The sequence below is a fragment of the Diospyros lotus genome, chromosome 9 (genome assembly GCF_014633365.1).
Source record: "Diospyros lotus cultivar Yz01 chromosome 9, ASM1463336v1, whole genome shotgun sequence".
In the NCBI taxonomy this organism is placed as follows: domain Eukaryota; kingdom Viridiplantae; phylum Streptophyta; class Magnoliopsida; order Ericales; family Ebenaceae; genus Diospyros; species Diospyros lotus.
In genome coordinates this window covers 5,421,339-5,438,540 of record NC_068346.1, presented here as the reverse complement: position 1 = coordinate 5,438,540, position 17,202 = coordinate 5,421,339, and the positions used below count along the sequence as shown (strand labels likewise).

The window sequence follows — 17,202 nt, the reverse complement described above, 5'->3', positions numbered from 1 at the left end:
CAAACGTAAACTATTTAACTTAAGTTAAGACTAATTGTTAGTTACAAATCAATTAAACCGACACTTTTATTTTTGTTGGCCACTTGCCACTATGATGATATAACCTAATCAAATAAAAAATTTAATGTTAAACATGGGTTTCAACCTAAAAATATTATTGTCCAAAATTTTAATTGAGATTTGAGATAATAATTAGATAAGATTTATTTAAATAAAATTGAACGACAGAAGTGTTTGATAAATATTGGTTACTTAATAAGAAAAAATAAGTATATCATTAAACGAGTATAAATAATTAAAAAAAATTGAGTGTGAGTAGACAAAAATTAAATTACACACAATTTAAATTTTATTTATTGTCTTGTACAAATCCTCTATAAATACTAGATGGTAGATATGTATACATATAAAAGGTATACGCCACCGCGCTTATCGGGTCTCCCTCTCTATTCTCTTTCTATCCGGAAGAGAAACAAAATCAATCTTTCTGTCTCGCTCTCTCTCTCTCCCTCTCCCTCTGCTGTAGGGTTTCCGATTTGGGTTCGATTCGTCAGATAAACGATGGACGAAGTACTATCTCCGACCGATAAGGAAAGTATTGTCTCCTCCTTCCTCGAAATCGCCGTCGGCCAGACCGCCGATACCGCCACGCAGTTCTTACAGGTCTCCCCTCCCCTTTTCTCTATGTGTAATTATACACGCACTAAGTCCATAGTTGTTCTTGAAATGTTTGTGCTAAGTCGCTAAATTTCTTAGCTGAATGTAGCTGGTGCAAGTATTTCTTCAAGTGTGTGGTAGTCGTCAATTAGAGGATCTGGTGATGACTGTATGCCGAAGGATCTTGAATTTGGGACTTATTTCCATGTAAAATTATTGGATCAGTTTGAAAGAAGTTGTAATCTTAATCTGTTAGGAATCAGGCATTTGATTACACTTATGTGGTTCGACCAAAGGTTTTAACTGTTTTCAGTGATGAAGTGATTTAGTGGGAATCTGGGAGTTCAATTGACCGGAAGTTAGAGCTCTGATGGTGTGGATACTTGAAAAGGACCATACAATGTGGCCTTAATTTTGTTTTCCGCAGAATTATTGTGGAATCACCAAAGCGGCTGCAATGTATCAAATGTTGGTTAGTGGCATGATTTTTCTCACGTGCTTTTATCTGAACAACAAGGTCTTGGTTTTATTGAGCTTCAGTAAAAGAGGTTAAATAGATGGACTAATGCATTTGACCCACCTTACAGTAAAAGAGGTTAAATAGATGGACTAATGCATTTGACCCACCTTACCAAACAAGCACGTATATGTCCGTTATGAAATCCCTGTCGTTTTCTTGACAGTTGACCATGTTTCCTCCGGTAGCGGTTGAGAATTAGTTACCCTAGGAAGAGGCATTTAATGCTCATTGGATACTGTAACTTTTTTTCGCCAGCAAGTTGTAGGATTTGTACGTTGTTAGACGATTGCAGTTATGGATGGTAAGGCCTCTAAGGGGTGGTGTCAGAAACATAAACACTTTATTTTGGTTTGTGTCCGACATGTATTAAACAAGGATAGCCTTGGATAAGTTGAATAGGTGTTGAAAGCACTATGACACATGTTGGATAATCCAGATGTTCAGTCCTAGTTATTTATTTATTATTATTATTATTATCATTAAACACATCAAAGACACGATTGTAATGGTTGTCCATGATTTAGACACATTTGGGACACATTGGGTTTTAATATTGTTTTTAGAAGATAGAACTTTGTTCGTATTCAATCTATTAATACAATAATTTTTCATATTAGGGATGAAGAATATAAAATTAAGTCTAATTACAATTTCAACAAAAATGATTCTCTTTTTTTATTGTTGAATAATGATTGTATTATTATAATGGTATCTCTATAATTGATTAGTGATATATATTTTTTTAAATGCATTTATATGTTTTTATTATAAGAGGTCGAGCCTTGTTAGCAATGGTAATGTTGTTTCTTTTTGACTGGAAGGTCATAGGTTAAAGAGCAAAGGCAAGGCTGCACACAAAAATGACCCTCCCCAATTCTTTTAAAGTTGGGAGTCTTATGCATTGGGGACACTGTTTTATATATGTTTGTTACAAATTGAGTAATATCTTGTTGCTTTACTGGTGATAATTTTTAATACTTCTAGTGCTTTTTAGTTAATGTATTCACAATCATTACTAAGAAATAATAGGAAAGCGTTATTCTTTACAACATCAGTTCCATATCTATATCTTTATTTATAGTAGGAAAGCATTATTCTTTACAACATCAGTTCCATATCTATATCTTTATTTTTTCTGAAGTTGTTGCATTCGTCATCTGTATTCCCATTTATTTTTGTGTCAATATTGGAAAATGTTCTTCTTACTAGGCGGGTATGGTTGGGGGCCTCCAACCTTCCCTTGCCTCTATTTTTTGTCTTTGCCTGTGATGTGAACATTGCCTTCAATTGGTCTTTGCTTGAACCTATCCTATATATGTTCTGTATGACCTGAACTCCCTCCCAATCATACCCTTTCTCAAGAGTTAAGATGTATAGTCAAAACCTAATTGAGAATCACGCTGTTGGAGGTGCAAGTAATATTAGTCAGTTCAGTTGGTGACTAAATAGCACATCTAACAGAGTTGTGTGTAAATTAATCAGAACTGAATCAAGAATATTGTTTATTCATTTAATTGATATGTACTTATATATCTTAACAGCAGTTAGTGGTTGAGAGAAGTATAGCAGCTGGATCAAATATTCATCATGCTCTCTTCCATTTAGTTTAGGAAGGAAGCTACAAGACAAATAAGTTAAGCAATGAGAATCACGAATAAAATTCAAAAGTTGCTGTTGGAAAGGGCAAAAAGTTGAGCCTGAAGGATCTAAGGAGAAGACAAAGTCACTTTGGTAAAACATCTGAATCTTAAAATCTTAAGCAGTGCACTTTACAGGGGAAGCATGTGAGTTTGGAAATTTTGAAAACTGCACATTGCTCTGCTGGTTTACCTTTTCTGATCCAAGCAATTGAATCAAACTTGTGAACCTATTGGTTTTTTGGTTGAACCAGATGCTCAGTCTAATCCTAATAACAGTGCAATAAACGGGAAAGTTTGAATGGAACACTGAGATGATTTTTACAACAATTAGGGGGAGAAGTATGAGCACAGCAGAGAACTAGTGCAATGACTATGTGTTAGGGAACTCATTACCGGAAAAAGAGCTTCCCTAGTGCATGAGGCTCTCTGCTTTGTGATGGTTAGGAGAGGTTTTTTTTATTTTAATTTTTTATGCAGAGCCTTACCCTTGCTTTACAAAGAGGCTGTTTCTCAATGCTGTGACCTTCCAGTCTCAAAGGAGCAACCTTACTGTTGCTATTAAGGCTTACAGGAAATGAAAAATAAAATATTTTCAAATGTTAACATGTAACATTTATAACCAACTCACTAAACTATTCAGAAAGCTGCGTACCTTGCTGATCCATTAAATTCCATTTGTCATTATCTTAGCAATCTATCTTTTTTGTCGGCTGCCCACATTTTCTTCTTTAAATCTCAAATATTTCCACCATCATTAAATATAAAAAATTGACTCTTGTGCCTTGTTGCTCAACCTCATCTCGTTTAAATCTGAAATATTTCCACCATCATTAAATATCAGATGTTGACACTTGCGCCTTGTTGCTCAACCTCCTTTTTGAACTTTATCTTTATCCACTTCAGGCAATTTGTAACGTATATAGCATCGTTTAATTTTTACAATAAACACACAAATGGACCTACAAATTTTCCTTGGGCTTGGACTTGAATGTCTCCTCATTTGTTGGATTTTAGAGAGAGGAGGGAGGGTGGGAGAGAAGTGGCTGCAACAAAACCTTTTTTGTGGTAAAGATAAAAACTATTGGTGAATTTGTGAAACAGATATATAATCATGGCAGGATTGGGAGCCAATCCAAATCCTACTCCTGCATCAAACCTAATCTGGATTTTTATTATACCTAAAATCCTATGCCGTATTGTCTTATATCAGTGGAAGGCCCATTTAAATAGGTTGGGTTCCATCCCTAATAATCTTGTTTTAGGCTGGATTTAGTAGTTTTTGTAATAGTAGTAATACATACCAAGAGGACGAGCCTTGGTGTAAAGGTAAGGGTGATCTCTTTTGACTGAGAGATCACAGGTTTGAGTTGTGGAAAGAACTTCTTTGAAAAGAACAGGTAAAGCTGCGTACAAGTGATTCTCCCCCAACCCTGGCAAAGCAGGCAGCCTCATGCACTGGGGATGCTGTTTACTAATACTTACCAAGGCTTTTTGAGGTTATATATCGAGACTACTAGAACCTGTTTCAGGTTGTTCCCTGGAGTTTCTAAGAGAGGAAATTAAAAAATAAAGGTCAATATGAAATTTCTATCTCAGCGTATTTTTTAGGAATTGCTTTCAAATAGCAATTTTACAAAAATGACTCCTTCTATGTACCTAGCGCAGTTCTTTGCAATTTCAAAACCTACAGCCTAAGTTATAGTTACATTTTCCTGATATTTTTTATTTCCATTTCCATGAACTTCAGAAAAAATGGCAATGGTAATGATAAAATGCTACTAAAATTTTGATCTGCCTTTAAATTATTGTTGATATGAGGAGGGGAAGTGAGCATGTAGAAAAAAAGCTGGGAAGTATCTGAGGAAATATTAATTATACAGTGTTCAATACTAGCATTATGGTTGGGGAACTTGGTATCTAACTTGTTTTTGTTTGTGTGTTGCTTAAAATGTATTAACAATGGCAAAAAGTTGGTGAATCCTACATGAAAACAAAAAGGCTGGAAGGTCACTTGCAAGAAACAAAAGCTCTATCTTTACCCTCAAAAGCTCTACAATTAGCTCCTCCTAGATGAAAAAAAAAAAAAAACACAAAAGGGACAGTCATCCAGTGCATCTTAACCTTCAAGTAGGGGAATCATGTTTCCAGGCTCAAAAGACCTACAAAATAGAAGCTGTCATAACCCAATTAATGTCACAAGTAAAGGAAAAATGGCTCAAAATATTTTGATTCCCTGTACAGTGCAGAAAACGGTGATCAATGGATGTTGTCAGGCATGGTATCTGGACACATCATGGGGGTCCCCAGGAGAATGTTAATCAAGGCTCTTGGGGCAATGTTGTTCTTTGCTGGCATTATTCTGGTTAATATGAAGGTACATGCCCTTTGGCATATATGAGTTGGGAGAATTTGCTCATCTAACTTTACTAATGGTAGTAAAGATTTAATTTTGATAGTGCTATATAATTCTTGTATTGTGGAACTTCTTGGTGAAACCAAAATTCTTTTTCTATATTCCATGCATTTGTGGAATGGCATATGGCTATGTCATGGAATTGCCACAACTTGGATGGTCCACTCTTACATTTACTGTACTAGTATACGGTGGACTCAGCTTTGTGTTTGCAATTGGTGCACGAAAAATAAGAGCATAAAGGGCTCAATCTTCTTCTGTGTACTTAGGCATGCTGGAGCAGAAAGATGTTTTTGATTGACTTGTGGTCCTTTTTTGTGGTCCTAGTAGTACTAACAACATTAGTTTATATTTACTTTAAATTCTTTGATTCCTTTTTTTTATGTTTCAAATATGTTGGTGCAGTAATGTAATTGGGTTTACTTCATTGTTTGTGAAGCTTAGTCTTAAAGTAAACATGTTGGTCATCTTGTGGGTGCAGGCCACAAGTTGGAAGCTTGAGGAAGCTCTTCAGCTGTTTTATGTTGGAAATGAGGGTGGTACCATGGCATCATATTTGCACTCTCCACCAAAAGAAAATGATAGACCTCCGGCTGATCAGAATTCAAGGTATATTTGGAAAAGTGTGATATTAAATATCCATATTTTTTTAATTCTGCTGCCTGATGGGTTATTCACTTGTGTATCTTGAATGTTGTCTTTACTGTTGACTCAGTGGAAATGTAGCAGACATTGATCAGCATGTGAGCCAAGATGATGGCGATGAAGTACGGGCACCTATACCCGTGAAAAGGGATGTTCTTTATGACAATGCAACCCTGTATGGGTATGTTTTTATTTTGGTTTTACATTCCTGCCTGCCTTGTAAAATCTTCATGGCACTCCTTTTATCTCAGGATCCATCCATTGACTTATCTTTTTTTACCCTTGTGTTCTTCTAAATACTTGTTCCTTGCAGTACTTGATTAGCTGTGTATGGATTTCTTTCTCTACCTGTCCCTTTTTAGTTCACTGGTATTTGGTTATTTTAGGATGTACTCCTAAAATACAGCTGCTTACAATGCATTGTTACTAGGTAACCTCTTTTCGTATTTTTCATTTTCTTTAACATGGCCTGGAGAGCTTAGATATTATACTTTCATTCAACTGATTGTTATCAGACTGTTCATTAATTTGATTACAATTTGGTATCTTGATTTATGTTCTGTGAAATGAAATTTATTCATTTTGCTCTTTTTTTTTTTTTTTTATCTCCTGTGGTTTACATACTGCCAAATGAAAGGCAATCTATATTCATTTTGCTCCTTTATTTTTTTTATCTCCTGTGGTTTACATACTTCCAAATGAAAGGCAATCTCTTAAGAATATGATTAATGTGATTGGAGGAATGTCCACATTTGTGCGTTTAAGAATATGGTTCTTTTTGCATTCTCTTATTTTTGTTCTACCTATCCATCTTGTATTAGACTTCTTGGTCCAATATATTGCTTACATATGTTTGTTTCTCTGTTTCATTTTAGATCAAGAATGGGATACCCATCGCACGAAGCTCCTGTAGTGGTTCCCTTCCGCAATTTTAGTGAGGAAATGAGACGTCCTGGCATTTGGGAATCAGACCAAGCTGCCACCTCTACAGTTGATAATTCTCGTGATAGTCTTGCGTCTTTATACCGTCCTCCATTTGATTTGATGCACAATGGGCCCTTTGAAAAGGTAATTGGCTTTGTTGAATGAAAACTTTGTTTAGTTTCCTGTTTGCAAACTGAGCTACTTTCAGTTTCAATGTTTATAAGTGATTGAATGGGCACTGTTCTGGGTATTTATAGTTATTTATCTACTAGCATATGCTTTAGTATGATCTTGACAAGGCAGGTTTCAGGAATATGCTTCCAGAATACTTTTATTATTTTTCGTATTTATTTTTCAAGATTATACATGATTTCAGGTCTTGCACGCTATTATGAAGACATGAAGTCAAATGACCCATATTAGTAATTGAACCCCATTTTCCTAGTTAGTAATATATTACATGTTACCCAGAATGCATTTCAATATGCATGGAACAGTAATGGGGCCTTTTAGTACTTGGTACACTACATGTTCTAGAATATGTTAGACTTGTATAGTTTTATCTATGGTGCTTCCAAAACAACTTATATTTTTAATAATTCAACATTTGTAAAATATTATGTATTTTTCTTCAAATTAGTCTTGCATAAACACATTTTTTAGAGCATCATCTCCAGTTATATGTATAATTTTTTCATAGAAGAACATTACCCTCCCTAGATCTAGTTCATTTCGTTTGACCTTCCTCATAACAAAAATTTTAAGCAAGTAAATACAAAAAAGACAATTTTCTGTTTCTAAAGACAAATGCAATTTGTTCCTAAGCATGCTGTTAATTTGTCAGTCACTTTGGTATTAGCAGTTTTCTGTAAGCATTGGGGCAGACAGTGTTAGCAGAAAGATGAGATGGAATTTCCTGTTGGGCGGGGGGTGGGGTGTTGAATTGGGTGTTTAAAAATAAAAGTGACTGTCATTGAAAATCTGAAATTTTAAGACCATGTTTGCAAGATGGGATTTTCTCAAAACTGCACTCTGAAGTGTCATGTACCTAGGTTACCAGATTGTAATAAAGAAGAGATTGTAAGGGTAAATAGGGAAATGGCGGGTGTTTAGGCGCTAGCATGTGCTCGGCTGCTGTAACAGAATTTGGCGCCAATACATTTAGTTGAGAACTCCTTAAAAACAGAGTTCTGGTTCATTGGTTTGGCATCTAATGAAATTCGAATTACTGATTCTTCAAATTTCCCTCTTAATTTCTCTCTCTCGTTCTTCTCTCTCTCTCTCTCTCTCTCTCGCTCTCTCTCTTGTCTTCTAATCTTCCCTCCATTCTCCCTTCTTCACCTAAAACTCCTTCTATCAGATTGGTGATTTGACAAAGTGGTATCAGAGCACTTTCCTGGCATTCGCCCATTACCATTTCGATGGTTGATGGTACTCGCATGAAGCAGATGGAACTACAGCTACAGCAAGTGTCAACGACGGTGTTGGAAGTATAGCAGCGGATGGGATCCATGGAGGATACCATTAGAACCATTGTAGATAAGAGATTGGAGGTAGTGGCGGATTGGTTGCAAGGAGATATGCGCAACTAGATCCGGACAAAAATGCGAGAACAGAGTAACATTGTTCGAGAACAAATGCAGCAATTCATGCTGATGTTTTCGAATCAAGCTCAGGTACAAATTTCCCCCGATTTTCCTCCTCGGGAACATTCGGATCCAATACTACCAGGAGAATTGGGAATATAAAGGAGAACCGGAAGCTTTGGCCAATTCCGGGCTTACGCATTTTCCAGTGCCAAAGCTGGAATTGCCGGTTTTCGATGAATTGAAGCCACGATGGTGGATTAGAAGGTGCGAGAAATTATTTAACATTCACCGAGTAGCTGAAGACCAGCGAGTCACTCTGGCTATTGCGTTTTTGAACGATGTAGGTGATATTTGGTTCTAGGGATGGTCAGGCGTGTGGGATGATCACAATTGGGAAGAATTTGTGAGAGGATTATGCGAAAGGTTTGGCGAAAGAAGAACAGTGGATATAGTAGATGAATTTAATAAGTTGAAGCAGAGAGGTACAGTGCAAGAATATCAGCTTCGATTTGAGGAATTGAAGTCATTAATGCTCAGTTGGAATTCGTACATGACGGAGGAATACTTCGTATCTAGTTTCATAAGTGGTCTGAATGATGATATTAGATCTATGGTTAAGATGATGCGACCACATACTGTGCAAGAGTTTGCGGAAGATGCATTGTTGCAGGAATTAACAGTGGAGGCCTTGCTGAGAAAACATAGGACTCAAGGTAGAGGGAATGCCTACGGAGCAAATTATTCAGGAGGAAGGGTGCCGGGTAAGGAAATGGTTAGATTGGAGGAGAGAGCTAAGTTTCCGGCTAGTTCTTCCTCAGGACAGCAAAGTGTTAAGCAGTGGGAACACCGGAGGCCGACAGGGCTTTGCTATCGGTGTGGAGACAGATACACTCCAGGGCATCAATGCAAGAGACAACTCCTCTTATTGGAAGGAGGGGATGTGGATGATGAGGATGAAGGGGATACACTCGCTTTAGCCGAGGAGTTGGGAGAGGAAGATAACGGGGCTATCTCGCTGCATGCAATTAAAGGAATGACAGGCAGTAAGATCATTAAGGTGGAAGGAAGATCTCATGATAGCACTCTCATGGTGTTGATTGATAGTGGGAGTACCCACAGTTTTATTGATGAGGGAATTGCGAGGAAGCTAAAATGCGAACTCTCCAACACTCAACCACTTGCGGTCACAGTTGCTAATGGGAGTAAGGTCCTAAGTAGATCAGCTTGCTTAGGATTTTGCTGGATGATGTAGGGCGAAACTTTTAAAGCTAATTTGAGATTGTTGAAACTTGGAGGGTGCCACATAGTGCTGGGCGTCGATGGGATGAAAGGCGTGAGTCCAATTAGTTTTGATTTCAATAAAATGGAGGTCACAATGGAGAAGGATGGTCGGAGAGTGACATTACAAGGAAATGTGGAGAATGGAATTTGCAAGATGATTACGGGTAAGAAGTTACAGAAGTTGTTCAAATATAAAATAGCTCAAGTAGCCCAACTGTTCTTGATTGAGACCTACTGCGAAGACGAGGACCACGAGAAGGTGAGCGGGTAGTGCAGGATGTTCCATGGCAGTGAGAATCTATTACCGTGGCAGGTACGTGAACTAGAATCCCTAGATTTATTGTTGATTGAATTTCAGGACTTTTTTGCAGAATCTAAGAAACTACCTTTGTTCCGACCCTTTGACCACTCTATAAACCTCCAACCCAACTCAGCTCCTATCAATATTAGATCATACCGATATCCACTAAAACTCAAATCTGAAATTAAGAAAATGGTGAAGGAAATGTTAGCCAATTCTCTCATTCGACCCAGCAAGAGCCCTTTTGCTTCTCCCGTCCTTCTAGTTAAAAAGAAAGACGACACATGACGCTTTTGCATTGATTATCGGCAGCTCAACACTATCACTATCAAAGACAAATTTCCCATCCCTATTATTGAAGATTTATTAGACGAACTTAGATATGCCACGGTCTTCTCCAAGTTGGATTTAAGATCCGGTTACCATCAGATTCAGATGAACCCAAAAGACATCCACAAAACAGCTTTTCAAACCCACCATGGCCACTATGAATTTACAGTCATGCCTTTCGGACTAACCAACGCTCCAGTCACATTTCAAGTTTTGATGAACCACATATTTGAACCCTATCTTAGAAAATTTGTGTTGGTATTCTTTGACGACATCCTCATCTATAGCCCAACATTTTCTAAACATTTGAACCATCTGAGCGTTGCATTTCAAGTCCTTCAATTCAATCAGCTATATGTCAAAGGATCCAAATGTGCATTTGCCCAACAACTGATAGAGTACTTGGAGCATATTATTTCAGCAGCTGGGGTTAGTACCGACCCAAAGAAAATAGAGGCAATGACTGCTTGGCCGAAACCTGCTAGTGTCAAGGCCTTGCGCGGCTTCCTTGGTTTAACAGGATATTATCGACGTTTTGTACGAAACTATGGAGTCATAAGCAAACCTCTTACAGAATTGTTGAAGAAAGATGGTTTCCAATGGGACGATAAGGCTGATAAAGCTTTTGAACAACTGGAGAAGGCCGTTAGTGAGGTACCTACACTAGGACTCCCTGATTTTAACAAACCATTTATTCTGGAAACAGATGCTAGCAACTTAGGCGTGGGAGTAGTTCTCATTCAAGATGGCAGACCACTCGCGTTCCTAAGCCAAGCTTTATCTCCAAGACACCATGGCCTCAGTGTTTATGATAAGGAATTACTGGTGGTGCTTATGGCAGTAGAGAAGTGGAGACATTACTTAGAAGGAGGCCAATTTATTATTAAAACAGATCATGAGAGCCTTAAATTTCTTCTTCAGCAACAGTTGCATACTCACCTTCAGAAAAAGGGAATGGCCAAGCTGATGGGCCTCGATTATGTGATCCAATTCCGAAGGGGGAAGGAAAATGTGGCAGCGGATGCTTTCTCACGTTGTTTTGAAGAAGGTTCAGCTGCAGCTATCACAACAATGGTGCCGGATTGGTATCAGGAAGTTGTTGCTAGTTATGTAATGGGAAATTGGATTCAACAATTAGTGGAACAATTAAGCATAGGAGGAGGAGGCAAGCCGGGGATTGTGACGATCTAAGGAAGAGAATCCTTCAAACTTTGCATGAATTGGCCATTGGGGGACATTCAGGCATTCAAAATACTTACAGAAAGGTGAAACAGGTATTTTACTGGCCTAACTTGAAGAAATATGTCATGGAATTTGTCCTTAATTGTGATATATGCAAACGGTGTAAACATGAAACAATTGCGCGACCTGGACTCCTACAGCCCCTTGGAGTACCAACTCAAGCATGGACAGACATTACCATGGACTTTGTAGAAGGTTTACCAAGATTGGAAGGTAAGTACTGTATTTTGGTGGTGGTGGATCATCTCACAAAGTTCAGCCATTTCTTAGGCTTCTCCCATCCATTTTTTGCTCAAGAAGTAGCCAGAGTTTTTGTGGACAGAGTGGTTAATTTACATGGAGTTCCCCAGTTTTTTATTTCTGACAGAGACAAAGTGTTTACCAGTCTTTTTCGGCAAACACTGATGAAGTTTCTGGTGTCCAAGATTCACATGTCGATAGCCTACCATCCTGAAACGGATGGCCAATCGGAAAGAGTCAACCAATGCCCTGAAACATATATGAGATGCTTCTGCTTCCTCCGACCCAAGGAATGGCACAAATGGTTGGCATTGGCCCAATGGTGGTATAACTCCTGCCACCATAGCTCCATTAACATGACTCATTTTGAAGCCTTGTATGGGTACAAACCTAATCTACTTCCAGCAGTCAATGGTCCCATTACAGTAGCAGCCATGGATGATTACTTGTACAACCGCCAACACAACCTGCAAGTTCTCAAAACCAAGCTTGCCAAAGCTCAGAATCGTATGAAACAAATGGCTGATCGGAGGAGAACTGATAGGGAGTTTGAACCTGGGGACCGAGTGTATTTGAAACTCAATTCAGCTTACCTAAAGTCACTGTCCAAACAGCCGCTCTCGAAGCTAAGTCCGAAGTTTTATGGGCCCTATCCCATCGTCTCTAGAATTGGCAAGGTTGCCTACAAACTACAACTACTGGCTGGAACACATATACATCCCGTATTCCATGTTTCATTTCTTTGGGGTTGACATTTTTAAAAATAGTTGTTCGACTTGAAAAAGAGATGTTTTGTCCTCCTTTTCAATGTCAGAAATATAATCATTAGAGTATACAGTTCTGAAATATTTTAATAATGGTTAGTCAAAGGTTCAGTTGCTTTTTAGGCGTGAACTTCACAAAAATTTAGACAAAGGAAGACTCATATTAATCTAGGTAAGAGATCAAATTTGAGAAGAGGTCCTATGTAAACCTGTGAATAAGCCTATGAAACCTTTCTGTAACTCAGTTGAGGGTTTACTTGTTGGGTGTGGAGATGAATCTTATTGTTTTCTTCTGTCTTCATTTTTTTTTTTGTTGTGTGGAGGATGTTTGTACTTTCTATGTAGAATCCACTAATTAATAAACACTGGGGACCTGGAATACTTAACATTCAGTTTTAATGCATGTAAGATCTCTATCTTAATTTTTAGTTGTTGCTGATATAACCAAATTCACAGGCAAAAGATGCTGCTAAAATCCAGGACAAATGGTTCCTCGTAAATGTGCAATCTGCAAAGGAATTCAGCTCACATATGGTACCCTGTCTCTCTGTCTTCTCTGATATTTTTGCCTTTTGGAGATGCTCAATTTTGATACCTTATGCTGGTTGTGCAGCTTAATCGTGACACGTGGGCAAATGAAGCTGTTGCTCAAACTATCAGTTCTAATTTCATCTTTTGGCAGGCATGTCATACTAGTTCTAAGAACTGTTTCTTGCTCAAGTACTTCTCCATTTTTGTTTGACTTTTTTATAAGTAGTAATATTTGATTTCTTTCTATGTAATTTTTTTAGTAGGTAATCTGGATGATGGAGATCGGTAAAGAGAGAGAGTTCTGATACCAATTGATACAGAACCAAGAACAAGAACACAAGAACAAGCTAAAGCTCACAATCTAAAATCAAAATCAATAATCCAAGTCTACCTTCAATTACACCCTAAACAACAACTATATATAGGCAAAACTAATAGATATAATCCAACTCTAATTAGGATTAGACATAATCCCCAATTTAATTAGAATTCTGAAGGAATCTACTAATTAAAGGAAACTAAAGGAAATAAAATAAGTAATGTTAATTCCTATTTTTCTGCCTAGAATAATATTTTTGTGAATATCTACTTCTCTGTCCTACATCACTGGGTTTGTTCAGAGGATATTGTTTCTTTACTGTTAAATTTTAGCATGCTGATGGTCGTCTAATTAGGTTCAATGTAGTACTGGATCATGGTTTTGCCAAATCTTAATATGAATCTGGTCTGGTGATTAACAATTATATTACCAATGTTATAAAATCCATACCAGAATGGGAATAGAAAAGGGTCACAATCGAATCGAGGTTGAACTGGGTTTTGCAATAGCTAATTATAACTTAGACATCAAATGAATAAATTTGAAAAACAAATGATAACCCATTTGAAAATGCCAGTTTGACTGGTTCAACCAGCCAGTTTTTTCCATCACCTGGATCAGCTGGCAACTGGTTGCCAGTTTACTTGAAATTAAATTATGTGAGCCCCAACACCGATGGAAAAGCCTTTTTTTTAAAAAAAATTGTGGCAATGGACAAGCCCCAACCCTAATAGCCATGTGATTGTGGCTTGCTAATCTTTGTTTCTTGTTTCAATGCGTTTCATTGGGGCTTTTAGAAAGTTATTACTAGACAACTTTTTTTACAAGACTTTTTTTTAACTGCCAGAGAAATTTTCTTGAAATGCCCAGAGAAAATTTTCATCTTTATGTCCCCAATTTAACAGATATTTTTGTCTGGTGGTTGTGCTTGTAGGTATATGATGACACACAAGAAGGCAGGAAGGTCTGTACCTATTACAAGTTGGACTCTGTTCCTGTGATTCTTGTAATTGATCCCATCACAGGTCAGAAAATGCGCTTATGGCGTGGCATGGTTCAACCAGAGAGTTTACTGGAGGCACGTATGATAATTTGTGCTAATACGAATTTGATACTATATTAATCTCTTGAGGGTTGAGTAAGTAGTACCTTGGGAAGAGTTTTGAGCTTAGTTTGGAAATTTCAATGTAACTTCATCTTAACATGCTGCATTCTGTTTCTGGAAATAATCTTTGTGCTGCAGGATCTTTTAGCATTCATGGATAAAAGCCCAAAGGATCATGTCAGCTTATCTCATAAGCGTCCAAGAGAGAGTTCTCATACTTCACCTCACAAAGTACAAGGTATGTCTGACTTTAGTGTATATTTCTTGTGAACATGTTATAAATTTTAAGTAAATAAATTTATATATCGCGCATTTAAGCTTTGATAATGCATTACTATTTATTTCATTATAGGAAGGAAACTGTATAGCTATCAATGTTAATGGTCGCATGATAGGAAGGAAGCTACATGCTTGTCAAGTTGTCAATGTTGATGGTCTTTGTGGAGTTTCTTACTATTTTCCTCTTGTGAGCAAATCATTGGCGCGGATGAATTTTGTAGAAACAATCATATGCTAGTAGGACAGTGTTGATGGGCCTTCTTTGGTCTGATTACATGAATTTATTGTGATGAGAGCCCAGAAAGGGTAAACAATGAAGTTCTAAGGGTATGAATTTATAGGAAATGGTAGTTCTGCCCTGCCGGTATCCTTATTTTTTTCTACATTGGGCTTTGTGTTTATATCCATGTCAGTCCTTGTGCTTCTTATGTAGCAATGTTAAGTGACAGAAACTCAAGTGCTGTGAAGATCGATAACAATCATATAAAGCAATGTCTAAATACTTTGTGGTATTATGAGGAATAGATGGGGAAACAGCTGTTTAGCAACTTGAAGCTTCTTTAGTGATTGAAGTGACCTTTCTTCATAATCCTTTTCTCAATTTCTAGTGCTAACGTTCCATTCCTTTTTGTTTGCTCCATCACTTGCTCGCAGTATTCCTAGAAGTAATTTTATTGCTCTCCCTCTTGTACTTTCTTCTCAGACAGATTTTTTAAAGGAGCTTTCTGTAGCTTAATATTATTCCGTTCAAAGTCAGCTACAATGCTTGACTAGGAAGATTCTTTTGCATTGCAGTATGCAAGTTTCTGAGAGAAATTGCTGGACATGCTCAGGATCCATATTTATCCTTCATAATTTTTCTCACAATGACACTACCATTTCTGTTTTTCTTTAACCCCCTCCCTCGTGGTCTTGTGTCAAATCTTCAGTTTGAAATCCTTTTGAGGAACATGCCTGAAGCTCTCTGTTGGAATAGGAAACACATTATTCACTGTCGTCTGTTTTATTATAGAAAGTATGTCTTGAGTTCAGTTTGGATTTTCTATGATTATGAAAACCTCAATTGTGAGTTGCACTTCATTACCTGTTAGCATTTATATGACGATATTGGCATTGCCATCTTCTAATGGAACTTAGATTTGAAATTCTGGATGCCTGTCTGTTTCACTCTTATTTCTCTTTCCTCAACAAGTATATTATGTTGACTAAGAATATGAAATGAAAATGAGTTCAGAGGCTACGGTGGCTGCTGGTGCAACTAATGAAGAAGATGAAGAACTGTTACAAGCATTGGCAGCTTCAGTGGAAAGCATCAAAGAGGATAGTAGAGTGGTGTCAAATGTCAATGAGACAAATAATACTGGCAAAGAAACAGAGACATGTTTGATAAAGAAGCCTTCATATCCACCTCTTCCTGAAGAACCCAAGGGTGACAGAAACATGCTTTGCAGGGTTGGCATTCGTCTTCCTGATGGCCGCAGGCTGCAAAGGAACTTCCTCCGAACTGATCCTATACAGGTAAAGTTCTCTCTCATAAGTCATTCCTTTCGTCATTTAGTTGAAGGAATAGGAGAGGTTGCGTTTTGAGCATCCATGACTGAGAGAGATGTGGGTTGGCAAGACTTTATGCGTTGCTCCAAAATCTTAACCGTCTGATGTCTGTTCATGAATCATGATCCTTCAAGTTTGCTCACTCTCTATACCTTTGTTGTTTATCCAGCTACTCTGGTCATTCTGCTACTCTGAACTGAAGGAAGCCAAGGCACGGCCATTTCGGTTGGCACAGGCTATCCCGGGAGCTTCAAAGTTTCTTGATTACGACAGCAAACAAACATTTGGCGAGTCGGGGCTCGCCAATACAATGATCTCAGTCACTTGGGAGTGAGTGTGACAACACATATATATAATTGCTGGTGCTGGATGCCATTCCAGGAATGTCTGTTAATGTGGCGCAGTCTTGCATTTCGAAGAATTTTGGTGATAAAAGAGCCGAATTTCCTTGTTTTTCATTTTGCTTCTAAACCAGAATTGTGTTGGAGCAAAGGGGTATTTGGAACCAGTGACTGGGAGAAGTTTTATGGTATTTTTATTATAATTTCTGTACATATTCCATGCCTGGGCATGATATACTCTTTGTCAATGTTATACATATTTTTATATATTCTCTTTGTTTCAGGCAGATATACAGGTGATAGCATGGTGTTGGTGAAACAAACAGTGCAACGCCTAGGAGAAAGAAAAATGGAAAAGGGGACGTTTTGATGATACTGATAAAAAATATATTACCAGGAGAAACGGGGGTGTTTTTAATTTAAATAAAAGCATGTGTTTAATGGCTAAAAAATTGGGATGTTAGTGAAAATACTGTAATAAAAGCAAAATATAAGTTTAGGGGAACCATTAATATCCACTCTTGTAATTT

At 37.6% G+C, this 17,202-nt stretch overlaps 1 protein-coding gene across 2 annotated transcripts; it reads left to right on the top strand.

Annotated features, from left to right (window-relative positions):
• Positions 1-423: 423 nt before the first annotated feature.
• On the top strand, positions 424-16,961 carry LOC127809587 (plant UBX domain-containing protein 7). 2 transcript variants are annotated; one of them, XM_052348484.1, is made up of 10 exons: positions 424-663; positions 5,712-5,839; positions 5,946-6,056; positions 6,751-6,943; positions 13,003-13,080; positions 13,160-13,228; positions 14,331-14,474; positions 14,640-14,739; positions 16,015-16,298; positions 16,501-16,961. In XM_052348484.1, exons 1-10 carry the CDS (start codon positions 562-564, stop codon positions 16,663-16,665), a joined length of 1,374 nt encoding a protein of 457 aa, XP_052204444.1. In that variant the 5' UTR covers positions 424-561; the 3' UTR covers positions 16,666-16,961. The 2 variants fall into 2 exon arrangements, with proteins under 2 accessions (XP_052204444.1, XP_052204445.1); XM_052348485.1 differs by lacking the exon at positions 424-663 and adding an exon at positions 723-1,129.
• Positions 16,962-17,202: the final 241 nt, after the last annotated feature.